At 37.5% G+C, this 22,723-nt stretch overlaps 1 protein-coding gene and 1 long non-coding RNA gene across 12 annotated transcripts in view; one reads left to right on the top strand and one right to left on the bottom strand.

Annotated features, from left to right (window-relative positions):
• The window catches only part of SH3KBP1 (SH3 domain containing kinase binding protein 1), a 221,591-nt gene that overhangs the window by 190,082 nt on the left and 8,786 nt on the right, over positions 1-22,723 (top strand). For all 11 annotated transcript variants that reach the window (XM_071749422.1, XM_071749486.1, XM_071749412.1 and 8 more), the window contains 3 exons: positions 3,441-3,521; positions 5,906-6,068; positions 11,117-11,202. In XM_071749422.1, the coding sequence (XP_071605523.1) occupies positions 3,441-3,521; positions 5,906-6,068; positions 11,117-11,202 (330 nt within the window). The remainder of the gene's footprint in view (positions 1-3,440; positions 3,522-5,905; positions 6,069-11,116; positions 11,203-22,723) is intronic.
• LOC139798601 (uncharacterized) lies at positions 567-11,917 on the bottom strand. The gene is made up of 4 exons (XR_011726873.1): positions 11,747-11,917; positions 8,121-8,194; positions 7,402-7,465; positions 567-3,243 (listed from the first exon to the last, which is right to left on the bottom strand). It is a non-coding gene; the product is annotated as an uncharacterized lncRNA (long non-coding RNA).

Genomic DNA, 22,723 nt, shown 5'->3' with positions numbered 1-22,723 from the left:
AATTTCACCAGTTCCATTTCTTGGCTGATGTCAATTGTGTGCACATCTTTGCATTATAGACCCAATATATCGGAGTCTAAAAATACCTGCAGGAAGAAACTGCATTCACTACACCAACAAATCTGGTTTATTCTAGAGATACAGTGGTTTTTTTGCATACATGTAAGACGGTTCCAGAAAACATTTGGCTGTAATACAGTGACCCCACCTTACTTGCAGTCCAAATCCTACAGATCTGCATGAGAGATGGAGCTGGCTGGCTGTCTCTAGGTGCTGTACTAGTTAGACTCCTGCTTTTCTATAGTTTATAGCCGTAAATATAGAACTTAAAAGGGTTATCCTGAATCTGGTTATGTAGATAATGGTGTTGCATTTTTGTTAAGGGGCTGATTGTTTTCCAAAACAGATGAGTGCTAGCAAAGCAGATTTAGCAATGTGTTAGACTTAACTGTGTATAAGTAGAGACCTGAAAACCACTATCATTTGTAGTTTTAAAATGAACTCTCAATGCAAACTATTCAAGTTACCTGCATGATTTGTTTTTTCCATAAAACTTAGAAGCAGTTGACTGTTCTGACTTCAGAAACCAAATTTCTATTCCATTCATGTAAAAATCACAAATCACAAGGCAGTTTGTTAAAATTCTGCAGCAGCACTACTGCTTCCCTCACTGTGGACACACACTAAAAAACCAAAATGAACATGTCCAATCTAGTGAAAATTTTTTTTCTTTCCACTGTAGTCTGTTCCAGCTTTTTCAGTTTTTTAAAAAGTAAATATCCCTCTTCTCCAGTCTTGATCTATTAGTAGAAAAACACAAGTTACACCAGTGTACAATTTATTGTGAATCAGTAGGTTATAATTTAACTTGGAATTTGTCTAGCATTTTTTGACTACAGAATCATGACTATAAATATTTGTTTCTCTTATTGAAACCCATGGTTTGTTCTTTAGTCTGTCCTGAGACTCCTAAAAACATGGATTTGATGTTAAGATCAGTGGGTATCAGTGTCCAGAGAGAGAAGTATAACTTTGCCACCTAGTGGTGGTTGCTGAAGACTTAAGATGTCTTAGTGACAACTGATACGTTTTGGAAAAGCTCTGTAGAACATTATGTTTCTTTCAATTTATGCTCCTATAATTAGAGAATAATAATTTTAATATGTTTTTACTTGTTTGCATTCAATGAACCAGCTGTGTCACCACAGGAAGATAATGTGCCCATTTTCGGAAGGAAAAGTGGTTGCATGAAGGATGCAGACAATTTGTTAATGGCTGAGTCTGGGCTGTTTCTCTTTTTTGTCATCATATTCAGTCTTTGACAAGTCCTGTCTGATTATGCACAAGACTTTATTCTGATATATATACAGATATCTATATATAAAGATGAAGGTCAGCCTATGTTTATTACCATTCTGTTACCTTCTACTTAGTAAAATTATCACTTTACTGAGATAACACTGTATTTCACCACATCCCCATGTCAGGTCTTATTGTTGGTAGTAGGTAACAGTTTCCAGTAATATTTCTGCATATTTAACTGGTCATAGTAAATCAAGAACTGTCAGTTGCAGCCTAAATCATTAAATAGTACCTTTTGATACAGAGTATAAAATTGTAGCAGATAATTAGAACTGGTCTTTCTAGTACATGTGGTACCTATGTAAAGGAAGTGTCTACTTCATATTGTAGTGCAGCTGGGAGGTCAGCTGTATTTCCAAATTCTGCACAGCAGTAGAATGTCAGGGCTGTCCATGCTGGGCTACTTCACAGAGTAAGGTGAAAACTGAAGAACCAAAGATAAGATCATGAGTCCCATACGTAGTTTCTGAAAAGCAGTAGGGTTTTCACGGGGGAGGTGGTGTAAGTGATGCATCTGCGTGTAGACTGGAGGGTAAGAATTCTTGGTTAAGTCCCTCTGGGAGCTGGTATGGAGTTCACCAGAGCTTCCTTTACTTCTCCTGGCATCTCGAGGCAGGATCATGGTGCCTGCCTGGGTATTGATTATTTGGGCATCATCACCCAAGTGGGGAGTACACCTGAGCTTCTCAGTGTTTCTAGGCTCATTGTTTTAGACATGGCTTGAGAATGTGTGTAAATGATGACAATGTAATTAGGTAAATAGATTTGTGTCCTTTTTTTTTTTTTTTTTCTTGAATACATTAGTATGTGTAAGATTATCAATATATTGACTTGTGCTTTGCATAACCTGTGTTTGGGAAGGCTTTTATTGGCTTCTAGAAAGTTTCTGCTCTCAGGAGTGCAGTATTTTTCACAGAATCAAAGACCCATTTATGTCAGAAAAGACCCTTAAGATCATTGAATCTAACCTTAAAATGGCAATTCAGTATTATTTATTGCCAAGGTGAGTGTTAGAAATTATGCCTATCCAATAGCACAGTTATCTAAAGAAACAGTAGTTGGTGATGACCACTGATGAGCAGTTTGCACTGATGAGCACTGATTCCTAGGAACCAGCTGCAGAAGAGAGTTGTGACAACACATTCAGAAAATGTAAATGTACTTAGGAACTGGATATAATGGAACTGACTGAAGGAAAAAATTGCCCTGTCCTCCCTTCCCTGCCTCCTCTGCTTTTCTTGGATGTCATCTACTGTAATTTTTATCGAAATACTAATAGTGTTACCTAAAGCAGTTTTCAAGACTACTAAGTTGAAATGGCATTAGCACCATTAGCCAGTGCAATGAAGCCAATATCCAGTAGAGCATTTCTTACAGTACAGGGGCTAGAAGACTGCATCTTGTATGTGCAGGGAAATTTTTTGCCTTCCCATTGGTGCCACAAGTTCCCATATTCCTTGCAGCAAGAGAAGTCAGTATGTCAGGGTCCCTAGTGCAGAGGCAGAAGAAGACAGAAGCTTACATCTTTGGGCCAAAAGTTACCTAGGTAATCGTGCCAAATACTGTCAGTACCACTGTTCTCATCCTTCTAAAATGTGGAAGCGAACAGCTAGTACTGGAGGTGAAAAAGAGAGGGGAAGTTCAAATTTAATGTAAAGTAAATCCTATATATTCATCTGAATTAAGTATTCTCTTGGCAGAAATGCCCAATTAATTGATTTGTTCCTAATGATTCTCTGCACTGTTGAATTGCTCTTCAGTTAAGTATGTCTGTGATGGTAAGGGATATGTCCACACTTAGAAGTCTGTAGTTACTGGTGGTTTTTTTTTTCACAGAATGGTCTGATAGTGCCTTTTCTTTTGAGGTGCACACTTTGGGAACTGTGGAAACATAAACATACAATTGGGTTTTTTTGTAATTATGGTGTAAGCAAATACTTGAAAGCAGATACATGTTCAGTTTTAGCAAGACATAAAAAGCCTAAGAAATTTCATAATTAATGCAGCCATAATTGATGTGTCCATAAATACTGATTTGTTTCCTTGTTCAGAATTCCATAATTTTCATTCTTTTACAGGTACCACAGATCGAAAGCATGAAATCAAAAAGGTACCTCCCGAAAGGCCAGAATGTCTTCCCAATAGAACAGAAGAAAAAGGTATGAAATGTGTTTTCCTGCCTACTCTCTGTGGAGAAACAGGGGAAATGGAACCAATTCCCATTCTTATTTCCCAATCCCTGCTTTCGTTAAGTGTATCGTTGGGATGTTTATTTCCCACTCTGATAGATCTGTGATGTTATGCATTTTTGGAAGGATCTCATTGTTGCCTTTGGGCTAAATTCAGGACACTCAGATCTAACAATCCAGACTTGTTAAGTACTTGCAGCATCAATTGAAATCAAGGGGAGATACGCTCTCAATACATAAAATGCTTGTCAAAGCTCTGTGCTCAGTAAAACCCAGGTCCTTGATCCAGTAAGATACCTCAGATTAGTGCTCACTACTTTAACATCTATATGCCTTGGTGTTATAGTTAAAAGCAGGGTTGGTAGTTTTCTGGCATCACAGAGAGGTTTTGTGAAGATGTAGTCATGAATGCTTATGAATCACCCCTTTATCATAGTCACAAAAGTTATAGGCAAGCCTGTGAAGAATGAAAAAATTCTGCCTTCAAAGCCAGGGTTGAACGTTTAAAGAAATGGGGCACAGTATCACACAGAGCAGTGACAAGCAAATTAAGTCTTTAATGACTTTATTGTGTTCGTTGTGCATTCTGAATAGTTTTGGGGGAAATAGTTACATTGATTGAAGATGGTGTCAAGTTTCATGTGGTTCCCTGGATTCTTAGATTGTACAGACAAATTTATTTATGGGATTTCTTATCTTTTAAGTATTGGAACTTGTGGTCTTTTAAAAGACACGTGTCTGCACATGACAAAACATACACATAATATGCAGTCATAATTTAGTGCCAAGAACATTCAGGCTTTGCACCAAGATCTATTTCTGGATATATGTCTTAGCAATCTGATAGGTGTTTTAGCACTTCTGTCTATGTATGTTTACTTTGGATTATGTGTGCTACATTTTCTGGTTATCTTAGCAATAAAACTCTTTGCTTTCTGGTTTTGGATTTACCAAGCCAACCATCAAAATGGTGGAGGAACTTTTAAATGTGTTACTGTCTTAAGGTATAAGAATTTGTAATGTTTTCTAAATGTTGAAAAGAGGCCACAGAAGTCACTCCTACATTTCTGGAGTACCAGGGAGTGGCAGGAATTGTTTTGTGTGGTGTGGCAGCAGGGCTGGCACAAGAACTCTTTACGCTGTGTGTTGGTTCTCTGCTTAGCCCGTGCCTCATACATGGTTTAGATTCTTGGACACTGATGCAATATAAATCATCATGGGAGTAAGTGTCTAGAAATTACACAATATGCTGGAAAAGCTCCAGTGTTATGGAGGACCCAATTGCATCAACTGAATGTGTATTGGAAAAGGGTGTATGTCTGAACAGCAGCCACTTACTGGAATATTCCATATCTAAGGTAGATTGTGTTGGTGCTTTATTCCATCATCCTCTCAGTCTGAAACCTAGAAACTGTAGCACTCCCAGTACCTCTTACTTATATACAGAGGTGTAATGTTCACCACATATCACAGAGAGTGCTCTCAAGTGTAGTGGGATCTTCACACAGTAGAATCCAGAGAGCAAAACTTTGGTCCTTTTTAGAGCTTTATCCTTTTTTGAAGAAGGATCAGGTTTCCTATGGTGTGGCAAACATGTTTACATGTTTGTTTTGATTTATTAATTTAGAGGGCATTATTTACAAGCATTATTCAGGTGTATTGTACTTTACATACTCACATGTTTGGCACTGGATATTAGTTTTGTGGTACTTCTAACTATGCATAATTAGTTCTGCAAATGATCCACTTTTTAACTGGCAAGCTGAAAAATTCTGCATGTAAGTTTGTGCTTAAAAATCCAAATAAAAGGTATTCTTACTGAGGGGGTTTACATCCTGCCAAACATTACTAAATGGTTTTTAATGGTTGTATTTTCAGTTACTGTAGTTCACTTGAAACATATTCTTTTTTTTCCCCCCAAAATTATGTTTCTGTTTGTTTAAGAGATGTTAAGAATATCAAGCATAATTATTTTTGTGACCTTCTAACCTAATTATGTTTCATTCTAGAATTTGGTATAAGTTTTGCTCATGGGAAATAGTGTGTAATTTTTTGCCATTCTCATTTTTACATGTAGAAATCAGTAAGTTAATGAAATAAAAAAGAGCATTTCCATTCAGACACTGCACACACATTTCAGCCATGAGGAATTAAAGGCAGAACAGTCAGTCAGGGCAAACAAGTTATTTCAAATAAAAAATTATTTAGGATAGAAGTGAAAAGGAGATAAGCTTTTTCTTTGTATATAGTGTATATGTGGTTGGAGTTTTCTAGTTTAATTGTAGACTTCTGTACAAATGAATTTCACTTAATAATATCCATTTTCTTTTTTTCTGGAAATAATTGATTTAAAGAAAGATCAGAGAGAGAGCAAAAACAGTTAGACTTGCAGAAGCCTTCAGTTCCTGCTATACCTCCGAAGAAACCTCGGCCACCCAAAGCAAACTCTGTGAATAGACCTGGTACCTTGCCCCCAAGACGACCAGAAAGACCAGTTGTGCCTGTGACTCATACAAGGTACTGATTTTCCTCTGTCCAGTGCTTTTGGGATTAGTGGAAAAAACACACATGTAAAGAATCTGGATTTTACAGTTAATGTCACGATTTATTTATTGGTAAATTGTATTTAAAGAACAAAACAAAAAAGTCTTCTAGTCATCTGGCTGGATGATAGCTGTCTTCTCAAGAATAGTTCTTTTAGTTCTTACTAGTTTTACCTTACTATTTCTTTTCTACTGATGAACACATTGTTACTGAAACATCATAGTTTCCACTATAGAATATATGGAAAATACTGGCAGCAATAGGTTGCACTCATCTTGACTTTTCTTAGTTTACCTCAAATTATTCCACCTTAGCTGGGGCACTAAGTCACTGCAAAAGCTTGGGGTTTACTGAGGAACAGCATTAGCCAATGCACATTTCAAATACTGTCATCTTAGTTTCAGTCTGTTTTCTTTTATCATTTTGCATCAATTTTTAGCAAAATATGAGTCTTCATAGAATGTTGTTTAGGCTGGAGCCACTGCTGAACACTGCTGGCAAGTATTTGTTCTCTGATGCTGTTTATTATTCTGTAGTTACATGGTTCTCTTTATCAGAGGTGTTTACAGCCTTTGATGAGTACTGAGAAATTGCACTTGCCAAGACAACTCCATTTAAGCTCTGTTAGAGTTTGGAAAGGCAGAGGCTGCAGAAATTAAGGCCTGGCCTCTAGTCCTCATAAAGTCTAGATGGCTACATTAGTCATCAGCATCTGAGTTGTGCACTTAAGACTTCCTCTGTGCATAGTGGATAGAAATAGGTGCAAACCAGAAAAAAAGCAGTTGTCTAAAATGGAGAAGCTGCACATCTTGCAGTAACATTGGAATATAGACATAAGAAATAATTTTATATAATTGTACTGTAGAAAAATCAGCTGCCACTGAACTATTGAAGTTGAATTATACTGATGGTGAATTAAATAACAGAATAGGGTATAGGATAAGCTGGAATAAAATGGAAATCCTAGACATTGATACCCCTCATTCCTTCACATATGGTTCATTAAAAATATGCTCTCAGTGTGAAATCTGTGATAAAAATTCAAAACAAGACACAACAGCACCTGCCTTGTGCTGCCAGTTTTATCTTACTAAAATGCTTTGGCCATGCATCTCTGAGAACTTACCTTTCTATCCAGGTGCTACTGCCACAGCTTCTTTTGGACTTGGCTTTGCACATGTTTGCTGCATTGTTCCAAAATACAGCCCACACCTCCTGGTCACTTCAGCATGCTTGGAAAAACAAGTATTTGCTCTGACCTTTAGATTTAGCTAAGCACTGTCTTCTTGGCAAGGCCTGTACATACCCCAGTCTTCAGTTCACTGGCTAGGAATGCAGTGGGGTAGCTATCCTTTTCTTCTATCCTTTGCCTGAAATATTTAAATATAATCATTTTAAACAGAGTTGTGCAGTGGTGTTTTATTGCTCTTTTGTGTTCCTTTTTCCTAAGTAAAAAATTGTATAAAGAACCTGTGCATTTTCAAAGATACTTGAGTTTTCGTGTTAACAAATTGAAAAAGCAGATGTAAACAGTAACTTTGTTGTGTTCTTCAATGTCTAAACTCTGCTGTCTAATACAGAAAGAATGCTTCTTTCTTTTTATCTAATACTATTATATTTGAAAGAACATTACTTGAAACAGTAGGTAGATTAAAATCCACCTTTTCTTCTAAATTTTAATGTGATGATGCATGGTGATGATCACAATGCTAGCAGTTTGCCTATGCAGTTTTTTTATCAGCTAATTCAAATTAGTGGATTTATCTCATATAGCTGTTCTGCCTGATTAGGTATAATTTGTAAGGGTGTCTTATAGGAAAGTTCACATAATTGAATAATCCATGAATAATTAAGAAATGTGAAACTTCAAATGGAAGCCATTGATTCAATAAAGGTGTTTTGGTTTTATATCAGTTCAGTTTATTAAGGTGGTAAATATTTTTAAGACCTGCTGATATACATTTCCAGAATCTAAAAAACCTAAGACAATTAGAATATAAATAGAACAGCAGAATATTCACTGACCTGTCATGGTTTAGCCCCAGCTGGCAGCTCAGCACCATGCAGATGCTCACTCACTCCCTCACAGTGGGATGGGGCTGAAAATCAGAAGGGCAAAAGTGAGAAAACCTGTGTGTTGAGATAAATACAGTTTAACAGGTACAGCAAAAGCTGAGCAAAAGTGAAATCAGGAATTCATTCACTGCTTCACATCCCCAAACAAGTGGCTGGTAACCTTCAGGAAAGCCAGACTCCATCTCACATAATGGTGACTTGGGAAGACAAATGCCTGAACCCTGAACATCATCTCCTTACTTTTCTCTCAGCTTATGTTGCTGAGCATGACATCATATCTTATGGGATATCCCTTTGTTATGGAATGTCTCCTTCAGCTTCTTGTGCACCCTCAGCCTGCTCCCTGTCAGGGCAGCATGAGAGGCAGAGATACACTGTGTAAGCACTGCACAGCACTAAGTAAAATTACTGGATTTTATCAACACTGTTTTGGTCACAGATCCAAAGCATAGCATCATGTGGGCTTGCAATAAAGAAAATTAACTCTATGCTAGCCAAATGCAGTACATGATCCTAAGAGGAAAAACTGAGTTAAAAGGTGAGCTGCCATGGCAGCTGCTGAGCGGAAAAGGGGCTTTTTTCTGTTGTGTTTTTTTTTTTCTTTTTTTTTTTTTTTTTCTTTTTTTTTTTTTTCTTTTTTTTTCTTTTTTTTTTTTTCTTTTTTTTTTTTCTGTTCTGGGTAGGTAGCTTGCATCTTAAGTGTATCACTGGCTTTTTGTGATGATTTTTTTTCCTCTTTAAACATAATTCTCCTTCCTTGAAGGCAGGTTAGGGCTTCAAGGGCAGGAGTAGAGACAAAAAACATCCGGGACAGAGAATAGCTGTCAATTTAATCCAAAGACTTCACATCATTAGATATTTAGACACACCTGTGATTATACAATTTACAGATGAGTCAACTCTCTGGAGTGGGCTTGCCATAAAGACCTCCAGGAAGTGCATTTTCACCATCAGTCTAAAGCAATCTGTGTCTGTGCTGCTGCAAATGGGGGCAAGTTCCCTCTCCTGGCAGCCCATTCCTGCCACCTCCTTTATGTAAGCATTAGGATTTGTGCAGCCATTCAGCCATACGGGTCAGGGAGTTGCTCCAGATGGCAATTAATCAGTTTGCAGTGGGATTTCTGTTAGTATGGGGTTTCTTTCAGGCTGATAATCTTTCTGATCAAGCTGACAGCCTATCTGCACAGGCAAGAGTGGATGGAGGGAGACGGGACCAAGAAGGGATGGCTCCACGTTTGTAACGGAGTATGAAGGCAGATTAGCATAATAATTTTGTTGATTGTTTTTACAACAGACTTTGGGTTTTTTTATGTGGGGTTGTTGTCATATGCCTTGGTATCTTCTGTAATCAAATGGTAAGTGTTGAGACTTTCAGGCCTAAGTCACACAATCCTAAGAATATTCTCCAAAACCATACTCATACATTTCCTAGAGTGCTTCCAGCTCACATGATCCTCTCAGTTAGTTGGGAAATATGTGTGTGTGAAACAGAGTATGCAGTCAGATGCTCATTGCCCTGACAGCCAAAAACTAATTTGCTTCTTGTAGATTTACAAAAAGAGAAGAAAAAAAAAAAAAAAAAAAAAAAAAGAAAGTTAAAGACCAAAAGATAAGAAACCTAATTGGTCAGGTGGGTCACTTGGACAATATCCTGATTTATTATCTTGCAAGCTGATATCCTTTACAAGAAATGTGCTTAATTTCTTTTGTTTCCTTCCTGATGCAGACTGGCTGCCATATTGATAGCCAACTTTAACTGGATATATGTTCACTTCTTTTGAGACTGCCTCTGTTTTTTAACACAAAATTTCAGGCTCTTTATCATGTCCTAAAGTCTCATAAACTGCTGCCATGAGTTGGGGTTCAGGCCATCTGTCATCATCTTATGCAATCAAAAACAGAGACAAGTGGAAAAATGAGTGAGAGTTAGGAGCTCACTATTTATTTATTACTGTCAACAACTTATTATTGCTGTTCAGAGAAATACACATCTGCCTGGGTTGTTTCAGGGACAGGTCTTTATTTTTACCCATAGTTTGCATCTTACATACCTCATAATTGTTTCAGAGCTATTCTGGGAAAAAATAACTGTGAAAAACTATATTTGTTAGGTGACTTGATAATGATGGTCAGTAGAATTTGTGTTAATTGGATACAGTTGAACTGATAACAGTTGTTATCACAGTAACTGGTACATGGATTTGTCTGCATGACCTATGCAGTGCTGAACTACTTGCTTGCCACTGGTTCTTTTAAAATTGATTCTTTCAACTGTCAGATTATTTTAGTAAAGTTAAGTAGTTGTGGGATATAGAGGTCTATAAAGGAAGAATAATCATGTTTCTTATGTTCGATCTCCTGTTTCATTTAAAAATAGTTCCTGTGTATAAAGTATCACAGCTCTTGACATTTCCCTATTCCGAAGGCATTTCAGACAGACTAGGGCATCTCTGTTTTTTGGACCTGGGGAAACAACATTTATAGTCTAATCTCATAATATATTTATGAGAAAATAGTAGGATCTGCTGGAATTCATGATGCTAGCTTGAGGTTCTTGCCCTTTCTTGCAATATTCTGCATAGCCCATTGCTATATTTTATGCAAGGCAATTAATTAGAAAAATTTACAAATACCATGTTGAAGAATGTCCCTTTGCCCTTAGGTTTCCTGCATGTCGAGATGCTGTGAACATCTGAAGAATTATTCAGGACACCACGGTGTCTAAAATAAGGCTTTTTTGACAGGTGTTAAGGAGAAATGAGATAAGGTTAATCCATACAGCATGTCTACTTACTGGAGATTGCTCTCTCTGCCACATTGCTATTACTCTGGTGCTACAAAGGAAGAATATTTCACTCTCTCATTATTAATTGCAAGCCAGCTATCAACTTACTGTAATCCACACAAAAACTAATACAATATCTCGTCTCTTGATCCAAATGCAGGAGTGATAGTCCAAAAGTGGAATTAGTGGGCAGTACAGTATCTGGCACTCTAGAGAAAGACTCCTCTGAAAGAAGCAATGACATCGGTAAGTTATAGAGCTTTTAAGTTTGCCTAAGATATTTATGGTGTAAATTTCTGATTTTTGGTGACTTTGTTATGATCCAAAAGGCAAATTGGAGATTTGGCAATGAATGTAAATGCATTTATATGACATTTTAACTGTGGGAATCAAGTATCCTTTCTGTTTATTGTTGGGGTTTTCTGTTTTTAAAAAAATAAATTTAAAAAGGAATTGTAGAACACTGAGCTATTTTGGATATTGGGGATTTTGTTATTTCTTTTTAAAAGTCTGAAGTGAGTGAAGGCCAATGATAATAAGTCACACTTATTTAACTCATTTAATTGTTAACTTATTAACAATTTAATATTAATGCTGCCATATTTTAATGTTACAAAAAATTGTGATTTTTGGTGCAGTTAGTAATCTTTACACTTTCCACTGCAAAGGAATAGAGACCCATTTCAGGCCAATTTGAATAAATTTTACAGCAAATGCCAATTAAAAGCAGTCTCTCTTGAAAACAATAATTTGTATTCCTGTAACCCACACAGTTTTATTGGGAAATCACCTGGAAAGGAGTATCAATAGGTTATTTCTCTGTCTTCCTTCTGAAGTTGGCAGTGCCGGGGAGATGTTTGCTGGGGTGGGTGCTGCAGGACGTGGCCCTCAGAAAGCGGGGTGCTCTGACTCTTGTCTCGGGGCTGGAAGGCAGAGGGGTGACAGCCATCTTCTGCCTCTGCTTAGGAATACACCGGGGACAGCTGCTGCTGTCACTCCCTGCTGCAGTCGCAGCTGTGCCCCGAGAGACCTGTTTTTGTAAAAGGCAGAGCCAGGGTACCCCGAATGTGTAAGCATTACTACCTTTTGCTGGCAGCATTAAATATTTATTTCAGTGTGGTCGTTTCTACGCAGACTCCTTAATGAGTGAAACATTTCTGTAAAATAGGATACTTTCAATAGGCAAACCTGCCTTTCCTTTGGACCTGAAAGCAGAGCTTTAACTTATAAGTGGGCTTTAATTGCAGTATAATAATAAAAGGCAAATTTGATTTCATAGGTGTTTATGAGCTTTTCAGCATCCTTATGCCTGCTTTTATTTTAACCTTCTGCTGTTGCTGTGGCTTATGATAATAGTATGTTTTTTCCAGATTTTCATTTAGGATAAACATGGGAAGTTAGAAGCTTGTGATAAATGCATGAACATTCTTGTTGTAGAGATTAATCTAAAGGAGTGGTATGGAAATGCAGTCAAATTTTACCATTTAGTGTTTGCTACCCATGTTTACACGTTTTCTTCAAAGCACAGAAGCCTTTGCTCACTTGAAAGAGAAACCTGTAAGTGCAAATAGGATATAGCAGTGTGATGGAAGTAAACATTTCTAATCATTGTGCTATTTTCCTTGAAATCACTATCAGGGTAAAAGCTGAGTGTTTTCTGTTTTTTCTATGGTGGGGTTTTTTTGTTGGTTCTGGTTTTGTTTTGTTTTTAAACAACCTATGAAAGTTTAGGTTGGAAATTTGATTTGTGCTAATTGCTGATCATGTCCAGAACTTGCATAGTATGGTTTTTGTTTAGGTTTGGTTTTTGTCTTTTTTTTTTTTTTTAATAGAGAGTAGGAGCTGACAAGAGTCCATTAACCAAATGACACCCAAAACATGTTGCAAAAGGTTTAGCTGATGACCTCCTGTTACCAGTAACAAGGGGAACCTATTGAGTCCAAGGATAAAATAGTGTGAATACATAAATAAGTATAACTTGATAGGGTCAAACCAGAATGGTATTTACAAGGGCAAATCATGTCATTCTAGCCTGTTAGACAACTTGTTAAAAGAAAGAAAAAAAAATATTCTGGAATGGAAGTGGACCCAAAGATCATAACCTAAACATTTTCAGGAGGCATTTGACAGCTCATATAAAATATTGTTAAAGAAATAAACAGCCTTTTGAGAGAGGGTAGAGCAATAATTTAAAACTTAATAAACCAAACCAATTATCAGTGGATTAATGTATTCAACTATGAGAAGAGGTTTAGAGTTCAGGACAGTTTATGAGCACTGTGTAATTGGGAATATTTATGATAAATGTGTTAGATTTATTTATTTATTTATGACGAGAGCAATTATTTGGAGACATCTCAGCTAAATGAGTTATTAGCTAAAATTATGAATGAGTGAGTGGAGTTGTCTGGTGTATTCCAAACACTGATGGATAGGGCAGTGTGAGTCCAGATAATATTTAAATCTGATATGTGTTACTGGTGTTGCCCCAGCGTCATCTACTCCATGGGGAAGAAAGCATCAGGTTCTCCAAAGTTTATCCTTCCAGTCAAAATGAATCTGATTGAATCTGCCATTTGATGTCTTTTCAGTAATCCAAATTTACACAGTAAATTAGAGTGTACCTGTATGACAGACAAAGTGGGGCTTAGCAGTAGCTTATGAAGAAAATAGGAGTTCCATGGCCTTTACAGCAGCTTGGGTGTGTGACTATTCTGGTTGCTGGGCTCCTTGTCCCCCATTAGCCCTAATGCCATTCCCAGGCACTTAGAGCTCTCAGGGAGGACAGATGAAAAAGAAGCAGTCAGTTGCAAGTTGCCTCCCCCTCTTTTATGCTTATACTAAGTACTGATGGTGAATTGTGAAAATTAATATTACAGCACTTCCCTGGCTGTTTTTGCTCTAGCAATGTTAAGCTGGCTAATGGCTGTCACTTTCTCAGTCCTGTAGCCAGTCTAAAGCTCTTGTTCTTTCATTCATTGCAGAGGGATGTACAAAAGCACTGGAGAGACAGTTTAGGTTATAAAAGCAAATCATATTAAAGATGGATGAGGAGCAGTTTTTCATTGTGTGAAACCTTTTTTCAAGGATTTCTGTCTTGTTTCCTCTTCTTTATCATGATGAGACCAAAACTTGCATGATGAAGGAAGAGAAGGTACAGGGTCCTTCCCTATGCCATCTTCTAAAAAACAAACAAGTGATCAGCAACAACAAAATGAATAATTGCATCAACGATTGAGAAGCAACATGCAGAGGGGAACTGGAGAATCCAGGTTCAAAACTTGGTTTCTGTCTAGGCTCCCTATTCTAGATCAGTGTGTTAAAACATTGCTTATTTCATAAATGGCTTTTTTCTAATTATTCCCTAAGTAACGTTCCACCAGTGGATCAGTGTTGTCTGATTAGAACACCCCATACCTTTAAAAACACCTTTAAAAAATATTCTCACCCAACTTTACTGATTAGGAAAGTCAGAAAAGCTTGAGCAAGGCTGAGCTGATGTGTAATACTGTGCATAACATTCTGTCAGTTGCATATATAAAAATTTGGTTTTTTGTAGATGATAGTGCATGGCTTGATTTCACTGGCATGTTCTGCAGAGTTGTGATGACATCTAAATTTCTTGATGATAATACAGCACTGATTACAATTCTGCAATCTCTACTGACAAGATGAAGTCCTGTTCAGCAGCATCACTGCTTATTTTAGACATAATGGCAGTATTGCTACTGTTGTTCATGCTTGGAAAGACCATTGCAAAACTAGCCTTCAAAATAGAATATTTAAGAGGAACCATTCCCCATTCCTCCTCACTTCTTTTGTTTTCTTTTTCCCTGTTTTCAGTGATGCCTTTACTTTCCTTTCCACACATCTTTCATCCAACTTTTCCTATTTACATCTCTTTGCCATGAGTAACTCTTCTTCATTTCATGAGGGTAAGGCACTTATTTTTTTCCGTTTGTTTTCTGTTCTGTCTTTGTTTTAGCTGACAATGTGTAACAAACAAATACAAAAAGAAGTATTTTGTAGAACACCTAATGTATACATGGCTATTAGTCATTTGATTTTAATTCCAAGTTGAAAATCAGTGGACTGTGACATAAAATCTTGCACTGTAGCATTGAAAGAAGAAATCATTATAGTTTATTTCATCGTACCATAAGAAATTTTAGTAGTGTGTCATGTATAGTTTGTGCTGTTCGCTTTTGCTGTGGTTTCATTAACCTGTTCACACAGACAGATGGTGTCATTGCAAAGTTTAATGCATATATTTTGGTGTGATGTCCTTACAAAACAAAAATATTTAGGAACATGATAGTAAGGTTCTCTAGTTTGACAAAGGACAAAAAAAAACCAAAAACCCACCCAAAACAAAACAGAAATTTGAAGAGCACTCCCTGGCTTTCAGTAGCAAATGCACAGTAGTGTCACCCCAGCCTTTTTCTGCAGTGTTCCTGTGGTTAAATTACAGCAGTTACATCTGGTTTTAAGTCTCATGTACCAACAACTGTTCTGGATTTACAGTGGCTTTCTGAACTTGGTTTGAAATGCTTCTTAAGCAGTATAAGCTACACTGAGATTAAGCCCTGTTCTACCAGCTGAAGAGTAGTTAAATAGATTTAAGTTTATTTCAACAGTTTAAATTTATGCCCTGGTGCATAACATTTTTTTAGGTTATGCGTTTCTTTTGAATTTCACAAAGAACTGTTATGTGCAATGACAGAAGAATCTGGCTTACTGGATCAAAACTAATGCTTCCAGAAAAATACTGAATTATTCCAATAAATCATTGATATTGACTTATTTCTGCAAGTAAGGATTAATCCTAAATCTTTTAACTGTATATTTACACAAACTTTCAAATCCTGCAATCCCGCAACAAGTCTTGTCTATCCAAAACAGGCTTCCTTGTAAATCATCTCACACTTAAAATCATGTGGATTTAAACAGAGTAATTTAAAAACCAAGCCACAATGAAATAAAACCAATATATCTACTGTGGAAATGCTCAGTTAATCCACAGGAGAAGCAGTTTCTATGCTTTGCAAAAAAGACTTAGCTGCACAGGCGTTTTCGACACAGAGCCAAGCAGGCATATCTTTCCAATATTTTTCCTGGCTCTTCACATATTTTTTATAGTATTTATGAAAGCAGTTAATAATCTTCATCAGTGATAACATAAGGCACATATGCCTTCATTGATTCCTGCTGAAACGTATATAGTGTTGGTGTGAATTTCCCTAAGAGATTCCCTGAAAGCTGGTTACCATGAGTTCATTTTTTTAGCATTTCTTCAGACTTTTATTTTGAGAGCACTTGCTGGGGGATCATGGAGTACTAGCCAAATTCACATTATTAGCTGTACTCTTTTTTCCTGCCCCTTCTTCCTAAGGCTGGTGCTAACTTGCCTGGCAGTATAGCCCAAAATACCCTACTTGAAAATAACAAACAAACAAATTAAAAAGTCTTCAATAGATCATGTTTCCTTGAGCTGTATTTGCAGTTCAGTTTTAATGTGCTCATATTTTTTATGAGAGGTGATCGCTGTGCCTCTAACTGGAACAAAAGTGATCTAATATAGTTTGGCCCATACTAGGGAAAAACATGGAGAGTATTTCCATTAAGGGGTTGTAGAAAGGAGCACATTTCTCTTTAAATCACAGGTTGTTATACTGTGGGACATTATAATTATTTTGCCTGAAGACACAGAGTAAAAGTTGGAAACAAGAAAATACTGCTAAATATAAGGGTTGGAGGACAAAACGTGACTCACACAATGAAGACTGAAGTCTGCCTAAACCACTTAATTCTTTCTGTGCTGCTGTTCATGCTTATTTTAATAGAATGAAGCAAAGGAGCAGAAGTAGCCAACTGGGTTAAGTTGTAATATTTATGTCAGTGAATCAAAATCACCCATAAACATAGTTGTGAATCGTAAATATCGTTAATGGGATATGTTAATGGTTCATTACATAAATTAATTAGGTCTTTTGCCCTGGAGAGTCCAGAAAAAGGCAGTAAACCAGAAATGTAAATCTTTCTCCAAGTGTGTAAAGTTGAGGTGCCTGAAAACAGCATATGCATTTCTTCTAGCTCAGTTTTCTTGACCTTTCAGCTCTTTCTTGGCATCTTCTGAATTGTTAAAAATAAAATCCTTATGAGGGCACTGGCAAGTTGTTAGCAAAGCTCATTATGGCAGCTTTCTATATTCAGCTATTAAAGCTATGGAAGTCAAGGTTTAAATTGGGAAAAGGTGATCAGACACTTTTGGGAGCAACTGTCCTGGGAAGCCAGGTGAGCTAAGCTGTTTCCTTCCAAAGCAGAGCACCACGGGACCAGGCCTCCCCTGCACATCACTCTTACACTCCTGAGCACAGCAACCCTGCACCTAGGGAGCCTTCCTGTTAAGTTACCCAATTTTTAAAAGCAAAGTCTGCAGTTTATTTTGGGTGGGATTCTGCTGCCCCTGACCCCAGTTAGGAGCATGGCTGGTGTCGTGGTTTAGGCTCAACCAGCAATAAAGAACCTGATGTCTGCTTGCTTGCTCACTCCTGCCCCCACTGTGGGATGGGGAGGAGAAAATAAGAGTGCAAAGCTTATGGGTTGAGACAAGAACAGGGAGGGTTTATCCACCAGTTTCAATCATGGGCAAAACAGACTTGACCTGGAAAAAAAAAACCAATTCAATTTGTCACCAGTCGAATCAGAACAGGACAATGAGAAACAAAACCCTCTCTTAAAATAAATATCTACCCCTCCCTTCCTTCTGAGCCTAAAATACTTTGCTCACAATTTCTCTACCTCCTTCCCCCCCACCCAGCAGCACAGGGGGATGGGAAATGGGGAATGTGGTTAGTTCATTACATATTGTTTTATTCCACTCCTTCCTTCTCAGGGGGAGGACTCCTGACAGCCTTCCCATGCTCCTTCCATGGGAAAGAGTCCACAACCTCCTCTCACATGAGTCCCTCTCTTGAGGTACAGTCCCTCAGGAATAGGCTGCTCCAGTGTGGGATTCATGGACTTCTTTGGGCACAGCCTCCCTCCCTGGCACCGTGGTTCTTCATGGGCTGCTCCACTCTGCTCATCCATGGGCTACAGGGGAACAGCCTGCAATCTCACTATGGGCTGCAGGGGAACTCCTGCTGGGAAACTTTCTTCCCTTTTTGCTCACTGACCCTTGTATCTCTGCTTAAGTATTGCTCTCACCTCCTCCTGTCCTCTGCCCTGCAAGTTTTTTAGTAGTTTCCTTTTCCCCTTTTTAAATATGCTATCTGCAGAGGCAGAGAGCATCCTCAGCCTGGGCCAGAGGGGGAAACAGATTTTAAAGCTGGGGGAGCTTCAAGCAGCTTCTCACAGAGCCACCCTCGTGCCCTCCCCCGGTACCCAGCACAACTGTATTCCTTGAAGGGTTTGGTGCTGCTCAGCATTGGGAGAGTCTAAGGTGCTTCAAATAGTTAAAATAATTGTGGTCTTCTGAAAATTCCCAGTAATATTCAGATTATTGTTTGAGGTGGTTTTGAAGTAGTGCTATATATTGAATGGACATTAATGTAGAAACTTTCATCTGCAGTATCTCTGTCTCATTTGATAGCTTTCAGGATTATTGTATTTAAAGACAGTATATGTACCATTTCACAAGTCTATTGTCAGTCTTTTAAATGTATTGAAGATGATTATGAAATTAAATCTACCTCTGTGGCTTTTGTGACATAGAATCACAGAATCATAGAATCGTCTGGGTCGGAAGGGACCTCTGAGATCATCAAGTCCAACCCTTGATCCACTCCCGCTGCAGTTACCAGACCATGGCACTGAGTGCCACATCCAGTCTCTTTTTAAATATCTCCAGGGACAGAGAATCCACCACTTCCTGGGGCAGCCCATTCCAATGCTTGATCACCCTGACATTATCTTCTTCAAATGAATTAAGCAACACCTTTGCCTCATTTCCACTACTCCTCCCATATTTTTGTTCTGTGAAACCTCACCACTAGCATTCTGAATGTGCTGATTTCGCTATTACCCATCACTTTCCATTTCAGTTTTCTCAAGGTTTTCAGTTTTCTCAAATCTCTTTGCTAGTTCAAAAAGCTTTCTGTCTTTGAGTATAAATGACTTTGCCCAAAGACTGAAAAACCTGAATGTAAAATAAAGTTGAGGCCTAGCCACATTTTATGTCATATCAGTAAATGCAGGAGGGAAAAGTGGTAAAGAAGGAAACATAACCATTTAACTATTAATTTCTGTTGTGAAGGCTACTTTTTTCTTAAGCAATTATTTTCACAGATCTGGGCATTTTTTTTTTGTAAACATTATCATGCTTTAAACAACCATGTTTACAAATGAACAAAGCACTGGGGAAAAATATCCTCTACTTAACTGGCTTGGAAGGATATCAGGGAGTTAATCTGGCACAGCTGATATTTTTCATTTTCATTAAATATGTTTGCTCCATAAGCCAGGCATTTTATTATGTGTACTGTACTAGTATATTACAATTAGTCTGATGCCTTTCTTCTCATCCCATGAATTACATCATGAATTACAAGCTTGATCAATCAGACGGTAAAAATGATGAATGTATCTGTTTATTTCTAGAACAAGTATATAAACTATTTTTTTAAAGTAGGGAGTGGCACTGTTAATGGATGGGTGCCCTCTCTGTACTGTGTGTTATTGTTATTACTAGACATAAAGCTGGACCAGTGCACAGAGTTCATGGCTGTTGGATGCTGATGCTGCTTTATTGGCAACTACCATGGCTGTGAATACAGCTGACTAGACTTTATCTTTAACAGTGTCTCATTTAATCCAGCTCAGAAAGGCTTTATGGTTTGCTTAGTATGTAAATGTGAGCTCACAGTTCCTGATAGCTACAGAAGTGCAAACTAAAATCAAATCTCTGCATTTAAAAACTTCAGTGAGGATAATAGATGACATTCATATAACCTTGCTTTCCATCAGCAAAAAATAATCAAATAACCAGTATGAGGGAATTAATTACTGAATCTACAGTATAGATGACAGTAAAGGAGAGGTCTATTGAGTGGTTCTGTTCCATCATTTTACTAGTTACTAGATTTTACTAGTTTACTAGATGGGGATTTTACTGAATGAATACCTCAAAGGTTATGTCTGTGAAAGGTGTTGATAACCTGAGATTCAGAGTGTATATGGGAGTGAGAACTGCATCTAAATAAGGAAAACAAACAGGGAGGGTGATAAAGAGCATATGTAAGTACTAGGAATGGATTGGCTATTTTAACATTATACCAAGTGTCATCCCTTACACTTAAATATAATTTAACTTATACTATCAGCTGAATGGCTGTGATTTCACTAGTTTGGCACCAGATTTTATCTGTAAAGCCTTTCCAAACTCTGCTCTTTTTAAAAAAAATCATTTCAGGTATAGGCAGCTCTAGTTTATTTTTCCAGCTATCAGAAATGCATTTGGAAGTGAAAAAAAAAAAAAAAAAGGATGATTCACTTTTTTTTTTTTTACTTTTTTTTTTTTCTTTAGTAGAAGCTTTGCACAGAAATGTTCATCTTTGATGGTATTCATAAGATGACTGGAACAGATTTTGTCTGCAAGTGAAAAGGATACAAATTCATATACTGTGTTTATCAATACGTTTAATTAAAAATGAATATTTGATTGTTCCAATCAAATCATAGATCTCTAGGTAACTATGTGTTTATTTTTCCAAAGAAAGACATTTGAATTAATGCCCTTAATTCTTTTCCATACTGGTGTAGATACTTAACTTTTTGTAAGAACAGAGGAAGGGACAGTGTTGCTTACCACAGAGGTGACAAGAGAGTCATGCACTGGAGCCTTACTAGGCTGCAAGGTGACTTCAGCCAGTTTGCTGCCCCCCAGTCTGCTCCTCTCCATTTTAGCAGCTTGTATCTTTCCTCTGGTACTGATCTGTCTGTCAGCATGGATTTTTCTGTGGCTGAGCACATGCTGTTGGAAAAAGAGCTGAAAACCAGCTCATGAAAAAATAGTTTACAAAGTAAAGTGAGAAAGAGTGACTGGGACAAATGGCCTCAACTTGTACTCATGTATGAGAGTTTCACATGTTTGTAGCCAGTGTGTGGTTTTGATGGCAATGTGTTCTTCTGTGCAATTTAAGATAATGCATTAAAATCCATCACTGATTTGCTCTGCGATCTTGAGCAAGTCATTTCTCTGTCTCATGTGTCAGCTTCACACTGGATATTTCTGGAAATAAAGTCTTATATTTTCAATTTTTTCCCCAGAAATTATTTTTTTACTTCCATTTCTACTCTCCAGAAACACTGAAATTCTGTAGGACTGCAGATAGGTTTTGTGCAGCTTGCTAATATTAGCTTATTTTTACTTTAAAGGCACAGTAGCATCACCTGATATGTTTGGTGCAGTTTAGGTTTCAGACTGCCAAATTCTCATTGACAGAGTTTGTGACCTACCATCGGATGGAGGTTGCAACAGTCAATAAAAAAGCAGTGAAATACCTGGTAGAGGACAGTGGGGTCACTGATTATATATAGGAAGAGTTGCTCCAAAAACAGAGTAATATTTGCAAGTGAATAACCTTAAACTGTTTCTGGGGTATTGAAAGAAGTCTTTTTTTTCCCTTTTTTTCTTTTTTCTTTTTCCCTTTTTTTTTTTTTTTTTTTTTTTTTTTTTTTTTTAAATTTCACCATGGTGGAAGAATATTGCTGAATAAGGAATGTCTGATGCTATTTACTTCCCTTATGAGTACTTGGAATCACTTTAAGTGTCCTTCAGTAAATATAGCTTCTTGCCCAGGCCCATTAATTAATTCATTTTTCCGTTGTGTAATTTTGTTTGGTGGTTGTAATACAGCAACAAAACTGGATTTTCAGAGGTTCATTGTTAGTAGCAGTTCTGAAAATTAAGTGTCCAGTATATATAACTGTTAACTTCAAAGCTGTTTCTTCCTACCTGCGTGTAATGTGCCTCTGAATAATGAACAGCATTCCCCTATTTGGTTCATGCCTGAAAGTGATTTTAGAGAATTTTGATTTATCTTGTCTAAAGTACCTTTTGTATTTTTTCTGTCTCATTTCTGCTTAATATATGCAGTAGGGCATTTTGAAGTGGAGTTGAGTGAAACTAATATAACCCATAAAAATAGATGAACGGTGTTAAGCCATTTGATTCAGGCGTGTAATCACGAGCTGCAGTATTCCTTCAGCCTTCGTGTCCTTCTTCCACATAAACATGCTGCCACGTGGCTGGTTTTGATAAATACTTCCCCAGGGCATTTCACTAACCAATGCTGCATTCAAGCAGCCCTGTTTGTCCTGGGCTCCATACAGCTTCAGGAGGCTCTTTAGGGTTTTTACCTACTATAACCTTTGGACTACTGGAGGGAGATGTCCCTGTCACCTACAGCTACTGGAAACTCTGCTGTGTCCAGCTGCAGGCATCTAGGAGCCTGCAGATCACTTGATCATTCTCACTCTGTTCTTCCCTAAGTAATTGCAGCAGATGCAGTGCTGACAGTACAGTTCTTGAGGCAATGTTTGCACTTTCTTAGGTCTCTTAATTATTCAGGAAAAAAAAATACCCCTTTAATAGGTGAATGAAAAATTTGAAACTGTTTATTCCATGCCATAAGACCTACATTCCCCCTTTGCTTTATTGGGTTTGAGATGGAAGGGTAATCATACTTGGCAAAAGTGACTGGATTACAGCTGCCTTTGACTTCCGAGTTTTTTTAGAGCCATCATGTGTGCAAAACACTGTGAC

Source organism: Heliangelus exortis, chromosome 1 (assembly GCF_036169615.1).
Source record: "Heliangelus exortis chromosome 1, bHelExo1.hap1, whole genome shotgun sequence".
In the NCBI taxonomy this organism is placed as follows: domain Eukaryota; kingdom Metazoa; phylum Chordata; class Aves; order Apodiformes; family Trochilidae; genus Heliangelus; species Heliangelus exortis.
The sequence above is the reverse complement of the archived record's forward strand: the minus strand, read 5'-3'. Positions and strand labels throughout refer to the sequence as shown.